The following is a 26,596-nucleotide window of genomic DNA, read 5'->3' as shown; positions in this document are numbered from 1 at the left end:
GGACAGGGATGGTAGGGAGATTGGTGCGCTTATGTATGCCCCCTACAGACCTCTTAGGAAAGGGGTGAGGTCAATAGTAGACAGTCTAAGGTTAAAGTTTTGGAGGTTTGGGGAAGAAACCACAGAGCCAGGTAGAGTATTCCAGACATTGACCATGTTGCTGAAGTCGTATTTCCTGCAATCAAGTTTGGTGCAGTTTACCTTGAGTTAGTATCTATTTTGTGCTCTTGTGTTGTTATGGTTGAAGCTGAAGTATTCATTGACAGGTTATAATTTTATGTACTATACTTAGATCAGACTGAAGGTGACATAGTTCTAGTTTTCTAGGTCTAGAATTTCAAGTCTGGTGGCATAAGGTATTCTGCAATGAGTAGAGGAGTTGAGAACTTTTCTTGTGAAATATTTCTGGACTTTTTCAACTGTGTTAATATCAGATATGTAATGTGGGTTCCAGACTGATGAGCTGCATTCAAGTATTGGTCTAGCAAATGTTTTGTATGCTCTAGTTATTAGTGCAATATTACTAGAGAAAAAGCTAGGTAAGATTAGGTTAACAACTCTTAATGCCTTTTTGGCTATGAAGTTACAGTGGGCTCTAGCACTTAAATCATTAGAGATGAGTACTCCAAGATCCTTGACAGAGTTTTTGATCATCAACAAGGTCTTGACTATTCAGCCTGTATTTTATTTTCTGATTTTTTTTGCCAATATGTAAGACAGAGCATTTATTTGTTGAGATTTGAAGTTGCCATTTGTTTGACCATTCTGATACATAATTAAGGTCTTTTTGAAGGGTAGCAGTATTGTCTGTGGTGTTGAATAGCTTTACATTGTCAGTGAAGAGAACGCAGTTGCTCTTAATATGATTACAGAGTTCATTTATGTAGAGTATGAAAAGAGTTGGTCCTAGTACACTGCCTTGGGGGACATGGATACATTATAACATCATAGGTTCTGGGAAGAACTCAATGTGCATGTAAGGCAACACCAGTGAAAGAACTGCAGCTGTGATTTCACACTGTTTTGTATATAATAATCATCTGCAATTCATTTTGCGGGCTCTGAAGTAAATGCAGTGTTCTGTAGGATGAATTTTGGTCATTGTGGGCTAGGCCTACATCTATCCTGGCTACTGTCTGGGGCTGGAGGAGGCAAAATGATCAACACCTCACTTTAAGAGATGGGTGATGCTAGAACTTTATACTATATGAGGCTGTGGAATGCCCTCTTCTTAGGAAGACTTCTTTGGATCTGGTTACTTGAGATATCTACTGCCATCTCTATTTTTTTACAAGGTTTCTTCAGATAATGATAAAAGATTGCTCAAGAACAAATAGCTTATTTGGACCACTTTTACTCAGGATTCATGGGACTTGGGAATGGAATAGGGATGGCACTGAACACTCTAATTAATTACCTTTGTTGAGACCTAGTTGAGGATCTCTTAACATTTGATAACTTTAATCAGGATAAGACAGGGTCATGATGGCTCAGGCACTGAATTTGTCATCTGGAAAATTGACAGCCCAGGTTCAAGACCTAAGGACCATGCAACAGGGTGAGTTCCATTACTTGCCCCAGCTCCTGTCCACCTAGCCATTGGAAAGCATGCAAATATGAGTAGGTAAATAAGTACCAATTGGTAACAATCTTCTGTACACCTCTCCGTATAGTCATACTGGCCAAATGATCATGGAAATGTCTTTGGACAATGTTGGCTCCCTCAGCTAAGAAATTGAAGGAGATGAGCACTGTCTCAGAATCGGACACGACCAGACAGGGGAAACCTTTACCTTTTCATTAATGAGGATAAACTTCTTTATCAATTGCAAATGCTGGAGATTAGAGACATTTTAGTAGTATTCCTCTTTCCTTAATGAATGGTTCTGGAAGGGGGGAAAAAGGGACCCTTGTTGATAGTTTCCACATGGGGTATCCCAAGATTCAATATTCCGACCTGTACTTTTTCATTACTGATAAGATTCTCCTGGGTCATCCATCAGTTCAAGGTGTAATATCATCAAGGTTACAGTGATACTCAGCTTTATATCACCAGGTACTGCTGCTATGGAGATGCTGCTAATGTCTTGTCCAAGTGCCTAAAGCCTGTAGGACTCTGTAGGGAAACATGACTAAGTTGCTTTTTGTGAATCAAGGCTTCCAGCAGGCTTTACTGTAGTTTCTAACAGAGAGACACTATTCCTGAGAAAGCAGGTCTGTGGTTTGGCGGTCTTCCTGGACTCATGGCTATTGTTGAATTGGCTGGTAGAAGTTGTGAACAGGACAGCCTTTGATATAACAGCTGACATATCAGTTGTGATGACAGTAATCCAGCATGGGTTGAAAAACTGCTCTCTCTGAAGACCACTTAGAAAATGGAGTTTGTGCAAAATATGGATCACTTAGCAAATGTGCATGGCTCATTTTAGCTTTCAATGGGCTTCCAGGTCCAAATCAAAGGCCTAATGTTGACCTGTAAAGCTCTAGACAGTTTGGTGTTTAGATAGCATGTTTGGGAACACTTACTCAACTGGAATTTATTTTTCTGACTGGATCATCCAGGGAGATGCTTTGTTTCTTAGTTCTATGTGGTGAAGGGGGTTGAGAAATGGTAATTCTGCCCTTTCTTTGGTTGTCTGAAATAGCATATATTGGAGATTGAATATCTATCTTTGCTAATTTCTTTCTGGAAGTCACTGAAAACCAAGTTCTTCAAAGAACACTTAAAAAAAGAGTGCCATTATCTGGGTCTATTTGTAGATTTACTTTTATATTAGCTAATACATGCGTACTACTCAAGCCACTGCACATACTGCTCACTCTTCATATTTCTCCACTGAAACAACCCTGTGAAGTCGGGGGGCGGGGAGAGTCTGAGAGAGTTTGTGAGTGTTCCACACCTAAAGGAAAATTCGAACTCATGATCTCTTGATTTGTAATCCAGTACCTTAACTATGTTATTTTTATTTTATATTATAGATCAAATTTACATAGCCACATATCTCACAAACACGATTCTGAGCAGCATACAATAAAACAGCTGCTTAAAAACAAATTTAAAATAACAATTCAAAACAATTTCCCTCTTTTTTATCTTTTATTTTTAATCCTCTTTTCTTCTTTTTTAATCATTATTTATTGCTAATACATAATATTTACACACCTCTTTCTAAGGACAATTTAATTTCTATTAGGGATGTTTTTACATATTGTATGTTACTACTTAAATCATCAATATTCTAGACTTGTTCATTAACATTCACAGTTTTGTCATTCACTAATAGAACAATTTTTTCTCTCCCTTCTACCCTCACGATTGTTGTAGAAAGTTGTTTTGATAATTTTCATAAGTACTTTCTATATGTGCAGAGACATTCTCTGTCTGAAGGGCTGATCTTGCACAATACCCTTAAACAGGTCAACTGAAAAAAGCTGATTTTACACAATCTTCTAAATTTAGTTACATTAACCTTAAGTAAGCAATTAGCAGTTCTTTTTCTTTGTTTACCATGTTGGTTGGTACTTATGATTCAATGTATCTTATACATCCTAACAAGAGGTTAATTCTGCCTATTACTTGAATACAGGTATGAATCTGAAGAAAGATAGCTATTGAATATCTGAGATTGGCTCTATATTCACAGTTGTCTGAAGTTGGATTTACATTTTGAGAACTATCTTTGTAAATCTAGTCCCCTACTGGGAAAGTAGAACACCGTTTGCTCCCTTTCTGCTAATAAGGTAGTGTGTGTAGTGGGAAGAAGCAGAAGATATCCATTGTATTTTGAGTGCCCAATTGTCTAAGAGTATCAAAGGATAAAGTAGTATCAGATAAATGTTAATAAATGGCTTCACTATCCACATCCTGTACTCTTTCCCTCTTTCTATTAGGGTTTTTTCTTTATTTATGTGGCTGGTGGCTGTTATTTGAAGTTACTACGGCAACCTGTCACCATCTGGTGTTATAAAGTATGATGAGATTTTGGTTGCTAGGTACTGAAGTTTGCCATTTCTTTTTGTAAACTGTTATTCTTCTTCTCCCACATATTAGAACCGCATATTAAATTCCAAGGAATTGTAATTTTACTCAAGTCTGTATATAATCAACCCATGTTATTCTTTGATATGGATAACTCCTTACTTCCTATATCTTATATTTTAAAATTCTAAAGTATGTTATTTTTTAGCTAACGCTTCATAATGTAGGAATGTAAGGCTACTTGGCACAATATGACTATTTTTTTTAAAGACTAATCAATCATCCCATCATACTTTCTTTGCTGTCAAAGAAAGAGTATCTCATTTGTCACTGAAAGAGTATCTCATTTGTCTTTGACATGCTGTTTTGACTTTTGTGTGCTGCTGACAGATAAATTCAGTAATGTCTACTTTGTCATCCCACCTGACCTTCTCTCCCCTCCCCCAAAAATCTGGCAATATCCCATATTTTTAAATAGCCAATTTAGGTAAGAGTATATTTCAATTTATTATCTCTGTCCAATGATAAGAGGGTTAGGGTATATTATTGATTGCATCTATTGACAATAGATTCATACTTCCTTCCTTAACATTCTATTAAACATTTCCCGCACCAGTCTAATGTTTCATATGGTTATGCTTATTTTTACACATGTTTGACCTAGTTTCAATCATACCTATCTGTATGGTGATACAGCCTTCAAGAAGTAAGCCTAGCTGAACTGCTATGTCAAAATTCTGCTTAAACTACTATATTTCCTTAACTGCTAGGTATTTTGGAACTGGCATCAAAGTTCTCATTCTTATGTTATACATGTACCGGAGTGCATATTACAGTCTGTGAGTGGCTATTTGGGAAAAGTGTCTTCATCCTAGATTTTAGACATCAAATCAAAACTTGAAAAATAATTTTTAAAAAATTGGGAGTTGCTTTAAAGATTAGCTGGATGCTCACACACACCTTGAGTCTACTACTCTTACTCACTTTCATCCATTTCTTAATGTGCTAGTTGAATTGTATATCAGTCATGTAGCTTGATTGGATGAAAATGAGATGTAGATTACAGAACTAAGTACAAGACAGCTAATGGCAATATTAAGGGTCATTTGCTTATAAAGTGAAGTTACTGAATGGCATTGGTATGATAAAATGTTTCAGCAAGACAATGTACTAATTTATATTTTGAGCACCCAGTCACCAAAGCTGGATAGCAGAACCATAATTTTAACTCTATTGCCAGCTGAATTGTTTTAATAAAACAAAGCATATCATCTGTTAGTTCACACTGTTCCCATTTGCAGTTAGTAAATCTGCACACACGATGGACAACAGTGCATTTACAATGCTGCAGTACATAGATAGCCAGATTTTGAGAATTTCCTTTTTTTTTTCAGAGAGATTTTCATTATAAAAATAGTTTTGATTTTGCTGAACAGTATCTTTCTAAAGATGCTGCTTAAGCCACAAGGGATTAATAGAAATCATTTTAGGAAGGATAAGCAGGAACATTTTGAAAAGCTTTCAAACATGATCAAACAGCTCAAAAATCAAATAAAAAGAGCAATCTTAAATGTATAAGATTCTGCTGTTTATACTTATGAGAGTTCCTTTTTTGTTTATAGAGGCAATCAGTGCATTTGTATAGCAAAGCTGATCTTCAAACAATTACAATTTTTAACTCTAGTTTGGCAAGCAGTTGACATACTAACATCTCCATACCATCCAGAAATGCCTGTTCCTTAAAAGTAAAATATAATGCATGCCTCTTAAAAGTAAAACATAAGCTTTTTTTCTTAAAGAGAAGAGCATTAGTAACAAAAGCTACAGAAAGCCTTACCTGAAAGATCTGGGATTACCTGCTGCAAATCTCTTCTTTTAGACCCTCACAGATAACCAAAGCTTTGAGTAGTGAAAAGGTAACTCCAAAAGCTGAAATAAGTTATCATTTATGTAATAATTTGCACAGTTTATATGCCAGAACTATACTGGTCTGCTCACGTAGGAATAAACAAAAAAGCAGCACCAACTGAATAGAAGCTACCATATGAAAGTAAAAAAGACCTCTAGTGGCTACAACCTGAAGTTAAAGAAGCTTCATTTCAAGCTTTAAATACTATAGTAGACAAAATGGTTGGATATATTAAAGTACAATGTACACACTTATGAGCAACCTTGTATTTCTTTTTAAATAATTTTAAAAAGTCCAAAATGTACATTTAAGGAAGGAGAGGTCAGATTTCTCAAGTTAGTTTAACATATCAATTTTCAATTAGAATGAGCAATCGTTCTGAATATGAAGCCAGTCTAATGGACAGATATCTCTAACTTCAATTTTCTTGCATGTAGTGGACATGCATATATGATGTGGTTGTTTTGATGTTTTTTTTGAATTTTTGAAAAGCTATTTTTTTTAAAAAAATTCTTTCGGAAAGGCACTTGACTTAGCATTAAATGCCAGCCAATTTCAGCGTAGGAAAATTTAATCTACTACCATTCATTAGAGCGTGATGCTTTAAGGACAGATATAATTCCATAAATTAGAAAAGTAAGAATACATTTGTCAGCTTGTGAGTTAAATTTTCTTAGGGCTGCAGTTAAAAGAACTTCAAACATCTCAGGCAGAGGACATTCAAATGGATGTAATTGACAGCTCACACTGGCCATATTACAAATACAAGTCATGTTTTGGGGGAAATTATTAAGATATCTGGTAAAAAAAGTGTATGTGTAAGAAATGTATGAATATTCTAAAGGAAGTTTTTTTTTTCTTTTGTTCTAATACTGAGTCCACTTTTTGAAAGGGTGAACATTTTTATCACTGTTACAGCCTGGCTAATTTTAAGATGGTTTTTAATCACTTTGCTTTCTCCAATCTTTTTTATACAGCTTTGTTTGGCCAGTGAAATCAACATTAGGATTTCACAAATAGAATTCCTCTCCTTTTAATAAAATATAGACTTGATGTTTTTATGATTATTTGAACATTCTCAACACAGGATTTATTTGTTTTTTGAACAATTCTACAAAATTTCTTGAAAATGTATTGTATTTTTAACTTTTTTTTTTAAAAAAATGTTACACTTCTATGTACCAGATTGTGACATTGTATCTGTGTAGCAAAACATTGCCCATTTTTACGTCCAAGTCTACTTATTTTGAGAAATGTAAATTTTGAAAATTGCAGCTCACAGAGTATAAGCAGAAATATTATTTTTCTTCCATCAGGTATTTGGCTTTGTTTATTTTATTTTATTATTTGATTTTATTTATTTTACTTTACTTATTTGTTTACTAAATTTATTGTCTACCCATTTTACCATGGAATAATTGGGTGGTTACAATATTAAAAAGATAATATTTTACAAAACTTATACACAACCTGAATTAAAGAATATGAAATGTTAAATATTTGTTGATGTTGATGTTGGTACTAGGGCATAACATAAATGTGTTATTTTGTCTCCTAAAATTTGGATGTAAATATACATTTCATCATGGTTAATCTGTTTCTTTTGTAGAGTCATTTTGTGGCCTGCATGACAGCAATCCTGGACCAAATGAATGATCAGCACTATTCCTCATACATTGAAACTTTTCAGACGAGCTCAGAATTAGTGGTAAGTGGTCATGGGAAACAGGCTCAAGCACGTTCATCACAAAAAGGACTGTTGTCTTTTTGGTGTATATAGTAATGAATATTAGTTTATATAACAGGATTGCCTTTGAAGTTTCGGTCTTAAAAACGAAAGTAGAAATCATGTGGATGAACTAATATTTTGAGTCAATATTAGTTTATTTGTTTTTCAACAAGGTAATTTTCAAGTTCAGTACATTTGTTGCTTTGTCATGTCCGTGCAATTTCATGCAAAAACGGGGTGAGGTAGACTGTTATAAAATGCTAGCACTGATTTTATTTTATTTTTTCTATTCTAATTTCTAATTGTTGCTCAATTGCTGAAGTCATTACTAGGCATTTTGTATAATTGGGTCAGCAATATATACCAGTTACATTGAAGATGAGAACAAGATTTCTTTTCTATATTGAAGAATGCATGATATTTAAATATAAAAGATATATATCCATATTTTCCCCACTAGGACTTTTTGATGGAAACTTTCATAATGTTTAAAGATCTGATTGGAAAAAACGTTTACCCCTTGGACTGGATAGCAATGAGCATGGTGCAGAACAGGTAATACAAACCTATAGAGGACTATAAGATTTGCAGCCTGCTAGACAATTTTAAACATTGGCAGCCAGGAAATTTTGAAAACCCACCAAGATTAAATAAATGTCAATTGGGAATGATAAATGAGTGGCTGCATTACCTGGAAGGTAAAATTGGACACTGTTGGCTCTTAAGTTGTATATGCCTGCTATTAAAAATCACAATCAATCTCTCTCTCTCTCTCTCTCTCTCTCTCTCTCTCACACACACACACACACACACACACCCTATCTCCTGTTTTAATTCTTTAATTATACTGCAGAGTCTTAGGAAGGCTGGATTTTGTGTTTTTTTAATGCAATTTTTATTAATTAGAGATGAGAAGATCAAGTTAGCTCTTCCCCACTGAAGTTTTTTGGAAGTTTTTTCCCATTGTACCTTTTTAATTATGTAAGTCATTAGAAAAAAGGTCAGTAGAAACTGGACCATTTAAGAATTCAGATTAGATATACATTATGGATGCTAGTACATGATCCTTTAAAATATCTTGGTGGTCATATGAGTCCAGGGTTCTTTTCTGTGGAAGAGATTTCTCTGTGTGCAGCCAATTGAGGTCTCTGGCATTCGGGAGCCCCAAAATGAACCATAGTTCATATGCCAAATTGTGACAAAATTGTTGATCTTTGGTCCTACAGTAGTTCAGCAAAAAATGTGAAAAGAAAACTCAGAAAGAGAATGTGAAGTCTGAGGTTCTGGAAGACTCTTATTAGCATTAACATAACAACCCCCAAACTTTATAGTTATGAAAAAATGGACCCACATAATCCAAGGATCTCTTTTTATTTGTTAAACTCTTGACCACATTCTGATCTGTGACATAGAAGTTGTCCATCTGTAATCTGATTGTGATTTCATGTTAGTGTTTGCATCCATAGGAATTTCCAAGGGAAGATGTATAACACAAACAATGGATTTTGTTTGTGATGAACTTTTATATATTTATGACCAAAATTCTCACCTCATATAGGATATGCAGTAGAACTCTTTTATCTCTCTCTCTATTGATAATGTTTTTTTATCTTCTTGTGTTAAATTCTCCTCCTTTTTTATTACTATAGTATAGCTTATCTATTCAACCATGGTGCATTTCAGGTATATTTAATGTATATCTGAAATCATATTTCATACCAGAATTGCTGCATTGCTTGAATCTACAGATATCCTTGCCAAGTTCCTGTTTCATATAGTTGCATACTAAGATGAAGCTATTTTCCATATTCCCCCTTGCATTTGGGATCAAACATAATTGCAAATAGAGAGAGCTAGTTTTGAAACAGTAAATGAAGGTTCGAGGGCTAGGACACAAGAGATTTGCATCAGCTTTAAAAGTCTGGAACTGAAGGAAGATTGCAGATTGGCAAAATGTCTGGATCAAATTATCAAAGCATTATATGTTTTTGTTTTTTGTTTTCATAAGAGAGGCAAAATGAGTATGTGAGAACCGACAATAAAAAAATTGAGCTGGTTTATGAGTTTTTAACCATCAGCCCTTTGGATTTACTTGTTTCGTTCCATACAATTTACAGGTAGGCACAGCAGATCAAAGTTACAGTGGCCTTGGAAAACATGACTTAAACAACATGTACAACAGGGTGTCAAACTCAATTTCATTGAGGGCCATCGTTGTGGTTGACCTCGAAGGTCCAGAGGCGACGTGAGCATGGTGGGTGTGGAAAGTGAAAGAGGGGCCTGGTGGGCTGCACATGCTTCCCCTTTGCTCTGTTTTCACTGGAAGAGGCACCACAGTCCTTTGCTATTTCCAGGCCGGCCCCGCAAGCCAGATCTAAGCACCCAGCAGGCCGGATCTGGCCTGCGGGCCTTGACTTTGACAGCCCTGATATACATATACTTATAGCGATCACACTACTCCTGCTGTCCTGTGATTGAAATTTGGGTGCTTAACAACCAGTTCACATTTACAACTGGCTGCAGCATCCTGAAGTCAGATCATCATGATTTTTTTGCCAATTTCGGGCAAAAACAATAACAAAAACCCATCGGGAAAGCTGGATCCACCTAACAATTTGACTTGACTTATGTTTGCGATGATTTACAATGAAAATTCCACTGTGGTTGTAAGTTGAGTTGAACGAAAAATAACAGCTCCAATCTATAAGGTACCAACAGATGTTAGAAGCTCTGATGTGTTTTTCAGTATTGCCTGTTTAATTCAATTGGTGGCAAGTTCTATAAGAAAAGGTTGCATGCTCATCATTGTGCTTTAAACAAAATGACATGACTGAATTTTTAGTACAAGTACTCATTGGCTTCTGTCCATTCATTTAGTGTCTTTTCAATGCATGGTGGCATTGACAAAATGAACATAGAACCAGTCTTCAAAGTAGCATAGAACCAGACACATAATCATGCAGTCCTGCAGTCACATGATCATAATCTGGGATCTTGGGTACCTACCTACCTCAAAATTTCATGTGGCAGGGAGCAGCAGGCAATGATGGTACCAAATGAGGTCTTCAAACTTTCCTGCTGGCTTTCCATAAGCAAATTCAATAGGGAAGCTGGCCCCAATTCTATAATAAGCCAAGGTCCCTCCAATTAAAATTTACTCCCAAATGGAGACTATCTATGGAGATAACTCTGTACAATATTGTGCATTTCTGGGCCAAACAAATGTTAAAAGGCACACCAGGAAGAACTGTGTGACCAGAAATGAAATATATGACTTTTAAGGGCAATCAACAAGGTTCATATCAGAAAGGCGGGAGGCCCCCAGTGAAGCGAGGCAAGCTAACATGTGCATTTTATCTGGTCAGTGTAGATTGTGGTATCATTTCTGCTGAAAAAGCAGCTTAATGTGAGATCCAAGCTGCCAAAATACTTTCTGGACTTGTACTTCATATAGCTGACTTCTGTGAACAAACAGGCAAAATCGTCATTTCTTGTAGCTGTAGCTTGCAATGAGTTAGGAGTCACAGGTTCCATCATCTCTTAGCTGTAAAAGCAGCCTTCATGGACACAGACAAGCTTAAGCAAATTCTTTTAATCACTTACACTTTATTATTTTAATTTATTAAGATGGATAAACTGTTAATCTGTTCCATATGAAGTTGGCTTGACAATGGTAATTTTGTCAATGTCGACAGTGTTCAAGTGGTGCTGCAGTTGGACCCAAGGTGCCTATTACTACTGATCTATTTTTGCTTTCTTTTGCCAATCATTCTATTTCTATTTACAGGTCTTTGTCTTTTGTGATTTTCTCCAGTTCTTTCTTTTCTGCTCTGTTGTCACTAGATACAGCCAAGTCCATGATCGAGACTTTTTTGTTTTTCTTATGGACAATTGTTAAGTTTGAGATGTTATATGGTAGATTCTTGTCTGTTTGAATTCTAAAGTCCCAGAGCATTTTAGCTGCTTCATTTTGTGTGACATTATTTATTTTGTGGTTCCAATTATTATCATTATTATTAATCATTACATAGTCAGCCAGATGTTCAGACTATCTATCTATCTATCTATCTATCTATCTATCTATCTATCTATCTATCTATCTATCTATCTATGCATGTGTGTGTGTGTGTGTGTGTGTGTGTGTTGTTATTAAATGTTTAATTGTTAAGAGAGATAAGGGGATTTAGATTAAACAGAAAGGGAGATTATATACTTGTCTTGTTATATATGTTTGTAATTTTTTAAATTGTTTTTATTGAAGTTTTCAAAAATACAAATCTCATTTATATTCGTAACAACATTTTGGCATTGACAAATACCTATATCATATATATATATATATATATATATATATATACACAGAAGCCTGATGATGGCAGATGAGATTCTGCTGAAACGTCGCTACAACTTTAAAAGCACAGCTACTATGGCGTGGGAAAATACCCGAGCAAAGCCGAATGCCATATATATAAAACAACAACTGTAAAAGTCTGACTCACAGACGAACACAATACAGAAGCCTGATGATGGCAGATGAGTTTCTGCCGAAACGTTGCTACAACTTTAAAAGCACAACTATAATGACGTGGGAAAATACCTGAACAAAGCTGAATACCATACATGCAAGTACCCACGAAAACTTAAGAATACACACACACACACACACACACACACACACACACACACACATATATATATAATATATAATATACACATTTACATTAATAATCTCTTAAGGTCTCATTTTATTTACAATAATCCATTCTTCCTAATTATTATATCTATTTTTTAATCACTCATACCATTTATCCCATATTGTGCAATAATCGGAATCCTCTTTGTCTTTCATTTCCAATGTAAGCTTATCCATTTCAGCATATTCCAGTATTTTTTTATGACTAGATCCTCTGAAGGGATATTAGCTCCTTTCCACAATTGTGCAAAAGCTATTCTGGAGCCAAATATGGAGTATAATATACTTAATCTTTTTAGGGTATTGGCCTGGGATTATTCCTAATAGAAAAAATTCTGGTTTGAGTTCAGTTTGGTGTTTGGTGATCTCTTGTAGCCAGTTCTTTATTTTAACCCAATATTTCCTGGTCTCGGGCCATAACCACCACATATGATAAATGGTACCATCTTTTTGTACACATTTCCAACATTTTGGGCTTGTGTTGAGATATATCTTGTCCAATCTCGCTGGGGCCAGATGCCACTGATTGAACGTTTTATATAAATTTTCTTTGTAGGCTGTAGAGGTCGTTAATTTGTAATTCCTAATGCATAATTTCTCCCATTAATCTAATTCAATACTTATCCGAAGTTTCGAGCCCATGCTATCATAAAACCCTTTACAATTTCTTCTTCCATATTAAATTCATAAAGAGCAACAATAATTAGATAAAATTTTAGTTGGAACAGACTTTTTATCTATTGAGATATTTATACATTTTAGTTATAAATTTTTCCTCTGTTCCAACTTAAATTTTATCTAATTATTGTTGTTCTTTATGAAATCCAGACTCGTCTAGGTCTTTTTTATATCTATCTTGTATTTGTAAGTATGGCCACCAATCAATTATAATTCCTTGTTCTCTCAGCTCCTGATTTGTTTTGAGCTTCCCTTGATTATCTAGTAACTCATTATAGCTTAACATTTTTTTCATATCCAATCTGTTCGGGTGGATCATGGCCCCCATAGTTGACAGCCAGTGAGATATCTTTACATAATGTTTTTTTTCGATTTTCATCCAAATCTGAATAAGTGAATCTCTTATTTGATGTCTATAGAAGTAAGAATGTACCTTACTCCTTTTTTGTTAATTTTTATTGGACCTTTGTTGTTTAATAAATTGAAGATTGAGAGACGAGTTTATTGAAAATGGGATCAGATATGAAATCAAGGTTTTTGTGGTTGTAATTTAGGACAACAATAGATTGTTAATTTTGAATATGCTTGTTGACGATGATAGGGGGTGTATTTTTCTTACTGTTTTTTCAGGAGAGATTTTTAGTTTAGTTTTATCTGTTTAATATAATTCTTAATAAAATTATTAAAAAGAGAAAAGCTGAAGAACTGATGGAAACAATTGGTGGATCAAAGATAAATTGATATTTCAATGAGGAAAATTGAACATCGCTATTGATGTTGTTCAATATTTGAAGGTTTGTACAAGATATGTTCGTCACATTCTGACAGCAAAGATGAAAGTTTCAAGGACTACAATTTGCCAGCAATAGTTGTCATGTTATGAGAATAGATATTTCTTCACAGAATTGTGACAGTCAGTGAAACATGGCCCAGGAACTAAACATCACTCCATGGTGTATCATCACAAAATTTACCTGCAAAGAAGGAGTGATTCAAAACTCATGGTTACAGATTTTTGGGATGCAGATGATGTTATTTTCATGAATTTCAGGCACCATTATTAACTCAGAATATTACACTGCATCACTCAAAACAATGACAAGACAGATTTTGGAAACACAAAGGACATTCTGCTTCAAATTGATTACATTGGGTCTCATACTTCCTGACCCACCCAATACTATAGGGAATTGTGATGTTGGATTTCACCACCTTACACCTCCCACCATAAATCCAGATTTGGGTGCTATAAAACTTCCACTTTTTTCCAAACTTGAAGGAATACTTTAGAAAGCATCTGTTTGACTGAAATGATGAGGTAGCAGGACCTCAGAACTTGTTTGAAGATGAAGGACAATTAGTGGATCGCTCAAAAGGAAATTGCTGTCAAGCTTGGCATTCACGGGAATATGTGGGTCACATTATTGATGTTTTTCAATATCATAGGAGTTTGTACAACAAAAAGTCCTCACAAAGTGGAACAGCTCCAAAATATGAGTTCTTGTATACCTGACAGCTTTAAGAACGTTATCCATTTTTGGCCAAAGTGTAGTAATTAAGTGAAGAAGTAAATATAGGTAACAAAATATATAATTTAAACAATTATTTTCCTGTTTCATTTAATAAAATGTTTTTATTTAAACCAATATTATGGAGGTGGAGCATTACTTTTCATTTAGCCCTCTTACTTTATTATATTTCTTGACTGCTACAATACTTAAATTATATCCATACTCATTTATCTGTCAGGGTCAAGCCATTTTGCTTAGATTGAATTTTAGACATTAGCCTAAATGACATTACTCATTTTATTTTCTAATGCATTCCTTAATACATTCCATGATAATATGCATCATATATACAACTAAATGTTTTGATGTGGGAGTAAGTTTATGCTCCTCCCTGCTCATTTGCATAATGATTCACAGAAAATCATTATGGCAAAATTTTGAGCAAATTTTCAGATAATAAACTGTTCCTGGAAGTACTTGGCACAAAGAACAATAATCATTCCTTATATAACTAATTGCAGTTATTTTCACCATGGAATATAAAATTCCCATTGTACTCAAGATGCATCCTCATCATTCAGCAATATAACTCTTACAGAAATTTTATAGAAAAATCATTCAAAATTGTAATTCTACAATATCCATTGAATGAAGAAACTGAAGGTTTCTAGTCTAGAAAGAGACATGACTGGGAAAGAAGAAATAGCAAGTCCAAAATTGGTTACAAAAATGACAAGGGAGAGCTTTAGTTTCTGGACTGCTAGCACTTACCTGGGTGTTAGACTGAGTCTGGGAAAACCTTCTGACCTAGAATGATTTCATATGTCTGATCCTGTGCATCATAGAGTACTGAAAGGAATGGCTGGTGATCTGAATTTATATACATTGAATTAAACATATATGCTAAAATATGCAAAAGAATGAAGTACCAGATGATTGGATTATGTCAATGTTTCCTCATTTTCAGAAAAAGAGGACTTGATGATTACTGGTGAGATATTCTTCATATGAATGCCTAGGAAGATTTCTAGATTAAATCATAAAATATCATTCTGAGTGATCTTATTTTCCTCTTTGATCATGTAATGTTCATAATAGATCATAACAATGCTATGGACATTGCATTAGGTATATCCTGAAAGCATTGTTTGGCTGTACATAACATGGCTAGTTTTAAAAGAGTACCCAAATAATTCATGTAACTGGTCCAATATCAAACTGAGCAAATTTTCATCTGAAATGCTATAGAGTTTTGTCACATATTGAGTATTTTTTATTAATGACTTGGTGAAGTGGTAATAAGAATGCTAATAAAATGGCAAAAGATTCCAAAAAGACTTGTATTTAGTTATTTACATAAATTTAAAAATGCTCCACTACCAGTAATTCTTGGTGCTTTACACCATTAAAAGGCAGCACAATCATGTTATATTATAGAAGACAGAATTAAAATATTTCCATTCTGATTCCTACATTGAACAAGAAGTTAGGCCTGAACATCAATGAATCCCTTCCAACTCTGTGATTCATTTATGAACCAACACTCATCTCTTCAACTATGCATTAATATGTGTTGAGCAACTGATAGTTTGTTCCTATGCTGTTCACTTGGATTCTACATGCAAAATACATGTTTGATAAGCAGATAGTGATGTTGCAATGACCATTCTTAAAATTATTAACCCATGATGGGAATAGGTTAGGTAGTTTCAAAATCTGAGTATATTAATCTAGTAAAAAATATGGAGAAGGAACTGAGATTATGCTGATGTATTGTCCTGTTTCTTCAAGCTGATAATAATCTTCCTGAATTCTTAGTTTCCTAAAAGCTAAATATCAGGAAACGTCAACATTTATCTAAAACTTTCCCATTGACAACCATTCAAAAGACATTTTTTCTATGTCAATTATTTATTCATTTCAATATGCATTGTACACATATTAATGTATAGTCTTGACCTGAACAGATGACCCACTTGGTTGATATTATTGATCTGGATTATCATTTCCTACCATCTTTCCTTCCTGCTTGGCTTTTTGAAGATGTTAGCAAAATGTTATGTTCATTAATTTTCAATGCCTTTTCTTTGATTGTTCTTTTCTACCACAATTGGATCAGTATAGTATAGTCCAGTAAAATGTTAATTGAGAACCACTTTGGGATAGTGGTTAAGGCTAAGCTTGTCTAAGTTTAATGAATGACTTTCATCTACTTCAACCTGAAACTGTAGATAATTGACTTAGAAGACTAAGCAGACTACTTGCTTCTTGGATATTTTCCCATCCTGTTTAAGCTGCACAGAGAGATGAAATCAAAAGTTGTTTCTTGAAGAAAGAGTTATGTATATGTTAATTTAAAACAAAGAAATAAATCACTTCAGCAAATATGTGGAATATCTATCTATCTATCTATCTATCTATCTATCTATCTATCTATCTATCTATCTATCTATCTATCTATCTATCTACCATGTCTGACAACTCCGTTCTAGAAAAAGAGTTCAGTTCAATTCTATTCTATTCAAGGCATTCTTGGATGATGCCCATTATTTGCAAACTTTCCAGAGCTGTCTCAGACCTTACTTTAGTCCAGAAATAAGCAAAAGGTGGCTGCTGCATCTAGGGACACTGTTTTTCAGCAAAAACTTCAGCCAATTCTATTTTTCTTGCTAATGACCTTCTTTTAGATTTTTACAATGCACTTTGTTTAAATATTTTTGATTGCTTAAGTGTGTTTGGAATCTGCAACTAATAATACAACATGTAGCAACTATATTGCTTTGTAGTATCAACCGATAGTATACTATCAACTTTTAGACAAATTGTAAATCTAAAACCCTATATCATTTGTATCTCTGTAGGATCATTTCCTTTCTTAAGATCTTTTTTGCAGTTCCCTTTATGAAGGGAGACTAGGTTGAGGGACAAGACTGTCTAGGTAATGTTTGGTCACAACTATAATTTGATCTTTTTGTACACACACACACACATACACACACACACACATATATTGTACACACACACACAATATCAAGGTGATCCCAAAGGTGCCTTTTCAAGAGGCAACTGGACTTTCTGGTCTCTTGAAAAAGCACCTTTGGGATTATTTAAACAACTTTGTAATGCAATATTATTTATGTAAAGCTTGAATGATCCTGATTATACTATTCTAGTAAACCATTGACAATTTGCTTTGAATAAGATGAAATTAATATAATATTAAAATGAGGTTAATACAACAAAACCTCTAAAGAAAATATTTCGTAAAAGTTGATTGCAATAATTGGAGCTGCAACACAGAAGTTGGAAAAGTATTTCTTATGATTTGGATTTGCCTTCTTATTGCTTTATTTTGAATTGAAACCAGTAGGATTGTTAATATGCCTTTGGATTAATTGATTAATTGACGTGTACAATTTATACATTTCTATGGCTGTATCTCTATTCAGAATCTCAGTAATTCAGTAACTTTTATTCACAAATCAATTATCCACTAATTTTGTTTGAGAAATCCCTTACACTCCAACTATTAGCCACTTGATTTAGGGGGAAAATATAATAAACAGATTTCTGGGAAGACATTTCTCTTACATGCTGATGCTTTGATAATTTGTGCAGACTATTAATCAAATGAATGTGTCTGTGATACCTTATCACTTCACAAATCTCACTTCTGAATTACTCTGCACTTCATCTCAGACATGCATCTGCATTATTCATAGGTACAGTATTTCTAATTCTACAGAACAATGACAGTACATTGACCATAGCTTGCTTTTTTCTCCTTTGGGAACATCTTATGTTACACATTTATATCTTAATTCCCTTTCTCCTTTTATGGGGAGAGAGATGGGTCATTTCAATATATAGTAGGTATCCATAAAGTATCTTATTGTTAAAAATTTAACAAAAGTCTTCTCAGAATATGAATATGTACGGTATATTGTACATATATATAATAGAATAGAATTCTTTATTGGCCAAGTGTGATTGGACACACAAGAATTTGTCTTGGTGCAAAATGCTCTCAGTGTACATAAAAGAAAAGAAACATTCATCAAGAGTCAAGAATCATAAGGTACAGCACTTAATGATAGTCATAGGGTACAATAAGCAATCAAATCATACTAGGAAAGTCAATATAAATCATAAGGATACAACTGACAAACTTACAGTCATACAGTCACAAGTGGGAGGGAATGGGTGATAAGGAGTGATGAGAAGATTAATAGTAATAGTAGTGCAGACTTTGTAAATGGTTGGACAGTGTTGAGGGGATTATTTGTTTAGAGAGTGATGGCATTAGGGGAAAAACTGTCTTTGAGTCTAGTTGTTCTGGTGTGCAGTGCTCTATAGTGTCATTTTGAGGGTAGGAGTTGAAACAGTTTATGTCCAGGATGTGAGGGGTCTATAAATATTTTCACATCCCTCTTTTTGACTCATGCAGTATACAGATCCTCGATGGAAGGCAGGTTGGTAGTAATTGTTTTCTTCTGCAGTCTTAATTACTCTCTGAAGTCTGTATTGAGCTTTCTGAGTTGGCGCAGAAAGAACATTCTTTGTTGTGCTTTTTTAATGACATTTTTGATGTTAGGTGTCCATTTTAGGTCTTGTGATATCATAGAACCTAGAAATTTGAAGGTCTCTACTGTTGATTCTGTGTTGTCTAGTATTGTAAGAGGTGATAGTATGGGAGGGTTTCTCCTAAAGTCTACCACCATTTCTACAGTTTTGAGTGTGTTCAGTTCCAGATTGTTCTGGTTACACCATGAGGCAAGTTGTACAGCCTCCCGTCTGTATGCGGATTCATATATACATAAGTATATACGTAAATGCATTCCCTTCCTAGTGTCTTAATGTAGTAAATCTCAAAGGTTTTAGCTACTACTTTTCTTTCATCACCTTACAATTGGAAAGGTGTTTTTTTCCCAACAAATGCATCAGCAAAGCTACTTGATTTCAGTACTTAATATTTCAGTACTGTATATTTTTTTGTAAAGAAAAGCCATGCAACATAGCCTGTTAAGCAGCAGACATTTTCTAAGAAAGCACATTCTAAAAACTCAACATTTTCTAAAGGAGTGTTTTCTTGCTCCTATAATTGGAATTCTTTTATATATAAATTGTACCAATTTTACAAATTGCTGCTAGCTTTTGGTGCAATTTGTACAGTGCTTCACAAAAACATAATAGGGTTACCATATGACCTCTGGGCTTGTTTTAATATTTATGTTTATTTACCTCAGTAAGACATTGGATAATGAGAAGCAAATTATTGCAATTTCCTGTGTTGTTTATACATCTCAAAGCAAGGAATAATTTGAGCATATATTGGTCTTCTTCAGATATAAAAATAAACTGTAATTTACATTTAAAAACACTAGAATCTGTCAGTTCTTCTAAAGCCACTTACAAAATGCAACAGTAATAATAAAATGTTAAGCAAGTATAAAAATTGGATTGTAGAATATTTTCTGTTCAGTGTTCTAGCCTTCTCATATTTTCTTACACCCTTTCACAACATTTAGTCAGCTAATAATACAGCAGGTATTTCATATATTCTAAAAATATGCTGACCTGGTATATTATGTACTCCTGCATCTTACCCCAAATTTGCCAATAGTTCCTTCTCATGTTTGCTATTACTGTTTCAGCCATTCAAGCAATAACACTAATGTCCATAATATCAAAAGAAAAGAAAAGAGATACAGAATTAAAAGTGAATACAATTCACTTTGAAACCTGAATACAATTAATAGCTGGGAGGGTAGCGTCTTACATGTAACCCTAAAAGGGGGGGAAATACATCAAGAAGAAAGGTTCTGGTCAATATTTTGTATGCTGTGTTGTTTTCAGACAGTGCTTAAATCATTTAAAAATATGATCCTCCCATCTCCTGTCTGTGAAACAATTTATTCTTCTGACTTAGTGTGTTGTGTCTGTAGAATACAAAATGGATCAACTTTCATCATCTCTGATTAACATTAATTCTGGTGTTATTGTACTTATATGAAGTCTAGCCCATCCCATAGACAGATATCTGGATTGCTCATCTGCTTCCTTCTCATTTAATTTGTAGTTACACCCTCTGTGGAGAAGGTAGCACTGAAGGATTTTGTCCATTCCTATCGGTTTGGCGCCTTGAATATGGCAGTTCATCCAGCATCCCTGTCACTGGACCTCCTGTTCTCTTTTTACCTTAAGTGTACAGTGGCGATATCGCTGACAAATATATTGTCTCAGATATTAGGAACTTGAGAAGAACAGTTCACGTCTTAAGGTTCCTTGTGTCTAGGGAGCTGAGATATTCAGTCTTGAATAGCAGCTACAACAAAAATGTTCTTCATTCTTGTTGTCAGTTTAAAAAGAATTATATTCTGTTAGCTATGGATGCTAAGCAGTATATCCTGTGAACTGTAAAATATTATTGCTGCAAGATTTGTAAACTAAAAAAATATTTATTAGTCCCACTTCTCAAAGCTCATGTAACAATCCTAGTAAATATTTGCAGAAAAGCTGTCATAAACAGGTTTTTTGGCTGTTTTCACGTCATGACTCTGAATCAGTAGACACCAGGTGTAGCAAGGCTAGACAAGAAACTTATGCTAAAATGTTAGCATTTTCCATACCTTTGGTGACATCAGAACAGCTAAACTGATCAAGGGGTGTGTTTGTGTGTGCGTGCGCGCGCGCGCGCGCATGCACACACACACACATATTCATTCCTTCATTCCATGGCACTAAAGGGGCAAAGGCGAAATCTGTGTGCATCAATGAAGTTAGGAGGATAGAAATGCTCTTAGCAAAAGCCATCCTTTCCCTAATTAAATATTTGCACATCTTTAAATCTCAGTCACTGGTTTTAGTCATTTTAAAAGAAGGGATGCTCTGCATGGATCTTCTATCTAGAAGAGCATTCAACATAAAGATCCTTAGATGCAGTTAGAAGTTACCACCATGACAATATTCATTCTGTATTTGGGGACCAGGAGTATTTTTCAATTACTCTAATTATCAACAGCTATTGTTTCTGTCTTCTTCTGACATTGTATATGAACCAGAAAATACTGCAGAACCAGAAAGTACTGTAAAGCATTATGGGGCAGTATATTAGTGTTAGTACTATTGCTATTTTATTAACTTCATGCTTTATTATTTTGATTCTCCCTAGCTTTTAATGATTTTCAAGCAGTTCTTAATCTTTATTTTTTTTCTTGGTGCATTTTGAAAAGTAGTTGTTTCAAGATATTTATTACTTTCATATTCTATAGGACAAAAATGATGTGCAATTTTTTAAAAATCTATTATTCAATGTATTTTTATCTACTATCTTTTATTTATCAATGAGTTACCATTTACTCTTATCCTTAGGGAATGGAGGATATTAGTAATTTATATAACTTTATTTAAGAAAATAGAATACAAAGTTAATCTATATGCTTTATGAAATATAGAGCAAATTATTTTGTAAATTATTATACTTGTAATATATAAAAATGAAATGAAAGTTGATAGAAATGCATTTTATGACGAAAGAACATTCTTTTATTTTTATTGTGAGAAGAATGTTTTGATTAACATAAAAGTGTTCAAAAACAAAGTTTTTTTAAAAAAAATATATAACCATAAATGTTCCTGGCAATATATAAATATAAAGGAAACATAACAAACTAAACATTTTGAAGATGATATATACCATAAATCTGCATAGATTTATTTTGAAATCAAAATATATTTATGATCAATTCTTTGAACTGAAAAAGGAGTAATGTCATTTCAAAATGATACTTAAAATTTAAAAAAATATTTCATTCCAGGACAAAACCAAAATTTAAAAACCCAAATATATTATTTCAATATAGATTTGCATCTGTTCACTCATAAGCTTTAATTCATTTATTTGTCCTAAACAGATCCAAAAAATATTCAAATTTATGAACCACTAGGTTCTGTTTGTCAATAAATGAAGTTCTGAGTATAGTATGCTCAGTATGCCAGTTTGCATGCCAAGAATTATTTCTAGCTGGGATTTTTTTTTTGCCAGTTTTCTATTTCTGAGAAGAGCCATGCTGAAGTATTACTTATTTTTTTGGATGAAGCAGTTTCTCACCTAGTACATACTATTTATACAATTTGTCTAGGCAGGTGCTTCTGTTAAGCTATCTGGGTTCACAACATGAGTTTGTCAATAGTTATTACCAAGGAGAAGTAAAGCATGGCAGATGGTCTCAATTGGAGATTATCCAAGCCAGAAAGTAACTTGAAAGAGCTCTGAGTTTCCATGACAGTGAAATTTTCCATCATAATGGAATGGAATGGAATGAACACATATGCTGGCCAAAGTAAATTTTGCCACATAAACTTACAACATTGGAAAGCAAAAATGGTGAAAAACTTCATTGCCACCAATTTACCAATTCTATATTTAAGACAAGGCCCATGAGAATAAGAGAGCGAACTCATGAGAACTTATTCTCGTAGGCCTTGTCTTAAGTATAAACATTCAGTTTCATAGAAGGAATTGATCTGGGTAGCTTTCTGAATGGCAATATGGCTAGAGAAGAACAGGAAGGCATAAGTAATTGGTCGATTAGAAAGAAATTTCAGTAATATTTATTGGATACTGTGAGCAGATTCTTCATTTATCCTTATAAACAAGTTGATACTCTACCACAGTTCAGGAAATAAGTCTGAAATTCTTTTATTAGCTCCTGTTCTGTATGTTTTTATTTATTTTAATTCTTACTACGTTCTTTGTAATCCACCTAGAGCCACTGGTATTGGTTGACATATATAACAGTTGAACCTACCAGTGCCCTGTTGAGAATGAGAAAGTTACACATGACTGAATGGAAATGATCCCCAAATTAACAAATCCTATAAAGCACTCCTTTCCAAAGCAAAAGTTGCAATTCTCAAAATAGGACCTTGCCTACAAACTCTACCAGTCCACATTAGAAAGTTTTTTTGACCGAGGTGATCAACCTAGAATTCAGTTTTGTTTTTGAATTCAGTATTGTTCTCATTTTATTCCTGAAGGAGGTCTGCATTTTCAAAGAATGCAACCTCAGGAAGAAAACCGTTAAACCTATTATGCATCTGATTTTGAGGGAGAATCTGCTGATTCACTCTAAAACTCTTTTGTATTATTCCAGCAGTTGCTTTAAGGTAGCAAGCTTATTGCCTTCCTTTGCACAATGCATTCTCCTGTGGCTAGTCTCTCTCTTGCTGCCTCTGGGCCTCAAGGTGAAAAATTAAAGTCAGCACTGCAAGCTCAGCATTTACTTTTATCTCATCCGCTATGTTCTCCATAGCAGAGTCAGTTGTAAAGTCAGGATCCTCTCGCATTTACCAAATCTGAACAAAGGCTGTGGAAGATGAAAGCAAAAAGTGTTTGTACCAGCTTGTAATCCTTTATGCTCTTATCACAGTGGATTCTTTGCCAAAGGGAGAAAAAAAGATATGCGCTCTCATTTTTTGGAGGAGGGAGTAAAATGCAATGCAGAATGACAAATACTGCAATTCAGAGAAAGTGTTTGTCATATGATACAGATCATTGTTCCGTTCTTCATTTCAAAAGGAATGTGTAGTGCTCTCGTTAGAGTTGTTCTTTGTGGTTCTGCATGTTAGAAAGCAGGGGAAGAGTTTGAAATATCGGGTGTAATTTTGAATGCCCCAAAGAAATTTTAGTGGGTTATTTTTGTTGGTCATGTTAGGGTGGGTGGGTGGGAGGAATGCTACTCTACTGCTTTTAACGTACACTGGCCCAAAACTGGAGGAGAGAGGATTCAAAGTTCAACTATTATAATGTAAGACTTCATCCTTTAATTCACAGCCTGTTTGACCTAGCAACTAAGGTACCAGGCTAGAAACCAGGAGGCTGTGAGTTCCAGTGCTGCATTAGCCATGAAAGCCAGCCTGGTGACTTTCAGCCAATCATTCTCTCTCAGCCCAACTCATCACACGAGGTTGTTGTTATGGGGAAAATAAGAGGAGGAAGTGGTGTTGGAAATGTGGTCCACTTTGTGTTATTTGTAAAAATAATAAAGGTGGGATATAAATAAATAAATAAAATTCCTTTACTGAATTTTATAATTTTATGGTGCTTACTTCTGTCTCTCCATTTCTCTTATTTATGTATAGTAGGTGGGTGGGTGGGTGTGGGAGAGAAAGAGAGGGGGGATAGACATATTTGCAGTGCAATTTAATGTTCTGTTAGCTAGTTTTTTTTTTTAAAAAAAATCAAATTAACAGGATTTTTTTTCCTACCTAAAGGAGTGTAGAACTGAGATTGTAACTGGTATTTAGTCCACTCTGATAGCCTGATGTCCTTTAGTTACTGGAATTTCAATTCTTAGTAAACATAGTATCTGGAAATTCTGAAAATTATTGTTACTCCTGGGAAATCAAATGGAATAGTTTACTTTATATGCTAATTGGGAAAATATTGGAAAGATAACAAAAGCAGAAGTTGAGATCCATTGTGTTGTATTAAAAAGGTGTGGAAATCGAGGTTTGTCAAACACTTTCCCCCCATGATGTTGCAAGTTAGCATTTCAACTGGAAAATGAAAGTAAAAATTGGGTGGGTGGGTTAACATTTCTTCCTTTTCGAACTTAAGCAGATGGTGGATTTAGGAATGCATAAAGCATTCTGATCTTAAGACATTTTGAATGCACTACATTTGAATAAAACTCATGTATTCCAGTAGATTTGTTTTGAAGTCAGAACAAAGCATATTCTCACCTGAAAAAAATCTGGCTATTTTGAGTGATGCCATTTCAAGGGTTCTGTTCAAAGAAAATAACTGAAAATAGGACTTTCCTATCTCAAAATGGGCTTTTCCAATGGTTATAAATATGAAACAAAAAGTGCAAGTTCTGACCAAAATTGGAACAAAAACACTGGAGCCACTGAGTTTTATTTTGACATAATCCAGCAAATATTGAATTGTATTGATGGAATGTTTCAACTGAGGGATAGTTCATTTTGAGCTCAGAACAAATGTTCCCATTTTGTGCAGAATGCTATACAAAATGGGTAACAGATGAAAAACAAAATAATTGACCCACTTTTTGAAGACCACTAGGGGAAGAAAAACAACATATTCAAAAGCAATATGAAATATGAAGATTAATCATAAAAATATGAATTAATCTATGAATAGAGAAGAGATAATCTTAGAGATATTTATTAGCATCAAGATGTTTTTCATCCTATCCAGGAACAGGAAAATGCTTAGTTTCTATAGAGTTTTTTTTGTTGTTGTTGTGTTGTGTTGTGTTTTGTTTAGAAAATCTTAAGCATTAGGACCAGGAATTGTCAGTACAGATATATCTAGCATTAGTCACTGAATAAAACTTTCAAAGCTATGATAAACATAGTACCCATAATATTAAATATTTTTTCTGATATTAAATATCAGAATTACTGATACTGTATATTTGTAGTACAGCACAATACAGAAGTACTGATACACTGTTAAATATTATAACCGTATTGTAGTGTAGTAGCCTAGAGATCTCATATCACAAACTGGAGGCTGTGAGTTTGATCCTAGGTAGTGGCAAGGGGTTGGACTAGAAGACCTCCAACTCCCTTCCAACTCTGTTTATTCTATTCTATTCTATTCTATTCTATTCTATTCTATTCTATTCTATTCTATTCTATTCTATTCTATTGATTTCTCTCTGTGGGTGTAACGACTAATAGTCTGCTAAGAACTCTGTGTAGGCATCAGGAAGGGCATCTGCCCAGTAATTACTTGAGTTCTGTTCAGTGGTCCTGAGTACATCCCGATGCAAGAGATTACATGGTCATTAAAAGAAAAAAAAATATTCATAGTAAAAAATATAAATATTGCATATTAGAAAAGATTGTTTTTTTCCAGGGATGTCTTGAGGTGAAATAGGGCCTGCAAATCAAGAAGGGCCTGGTACATCTACCTGCATAAAATTGTTAAATATGAGATGTTTGCTGGATTATTATCAATCAATAATAAGTTGCCTAGAGTCACCCCTTGGGAGATGGTCAGCATACTGACTGACTGACTGATTCACTGATTGACTGACTAACTAAAGCAAGCAAGCAAGCTTTT

At 34.2% G+C, this 26,596-nt stretch overlaps 1 protein-coding gene across 1 annotated transcript in view; it reads left to right on the top strand.

Moving 5' to 3' along the window:
• DOCK2 (dedicator of cytokinesis 2) overlaps nucleotides 1-26,596 on the top strand; it is a 316,322-nt gene that overhangs the window by 202,512 nt on the left and 87,214 nt on the right. The window contains exons 28-29 of the mRNA XM_087924559.1: nucleotides 7,498-7,596; nucleotides 8,078-8,172. Coding sequence (XP_087780685.1) covers nucleotides 7,498-7,596; nucleotides 8,078-8,172 — 194 coding nt within the window. The remainder of the gene's footprint in view (nucleotides 1-7,497; nucleotides 7,597-8,077; nucleotides 8,173-26,596) is intronic.

This window comes from Pseudonaja textilis, chromosome 2 (assembly GCF_049901715.1).
Source record: "Pseudonaja textilis isolate UNSWEBS1 chromosome 2, rPseTex1.2, whole genome shotgun sequence".
Taxonomy (NCBI): domain Eukaryota; kingdom Metazoa; phylum Chordata; class Lepidosauria; order Squamata; family Elapidae; genus Pseudonaja; species Pseudonaja textilis.
This window is presented reverse-complemented; position numbering and strand designations above follow the sequence as displayed.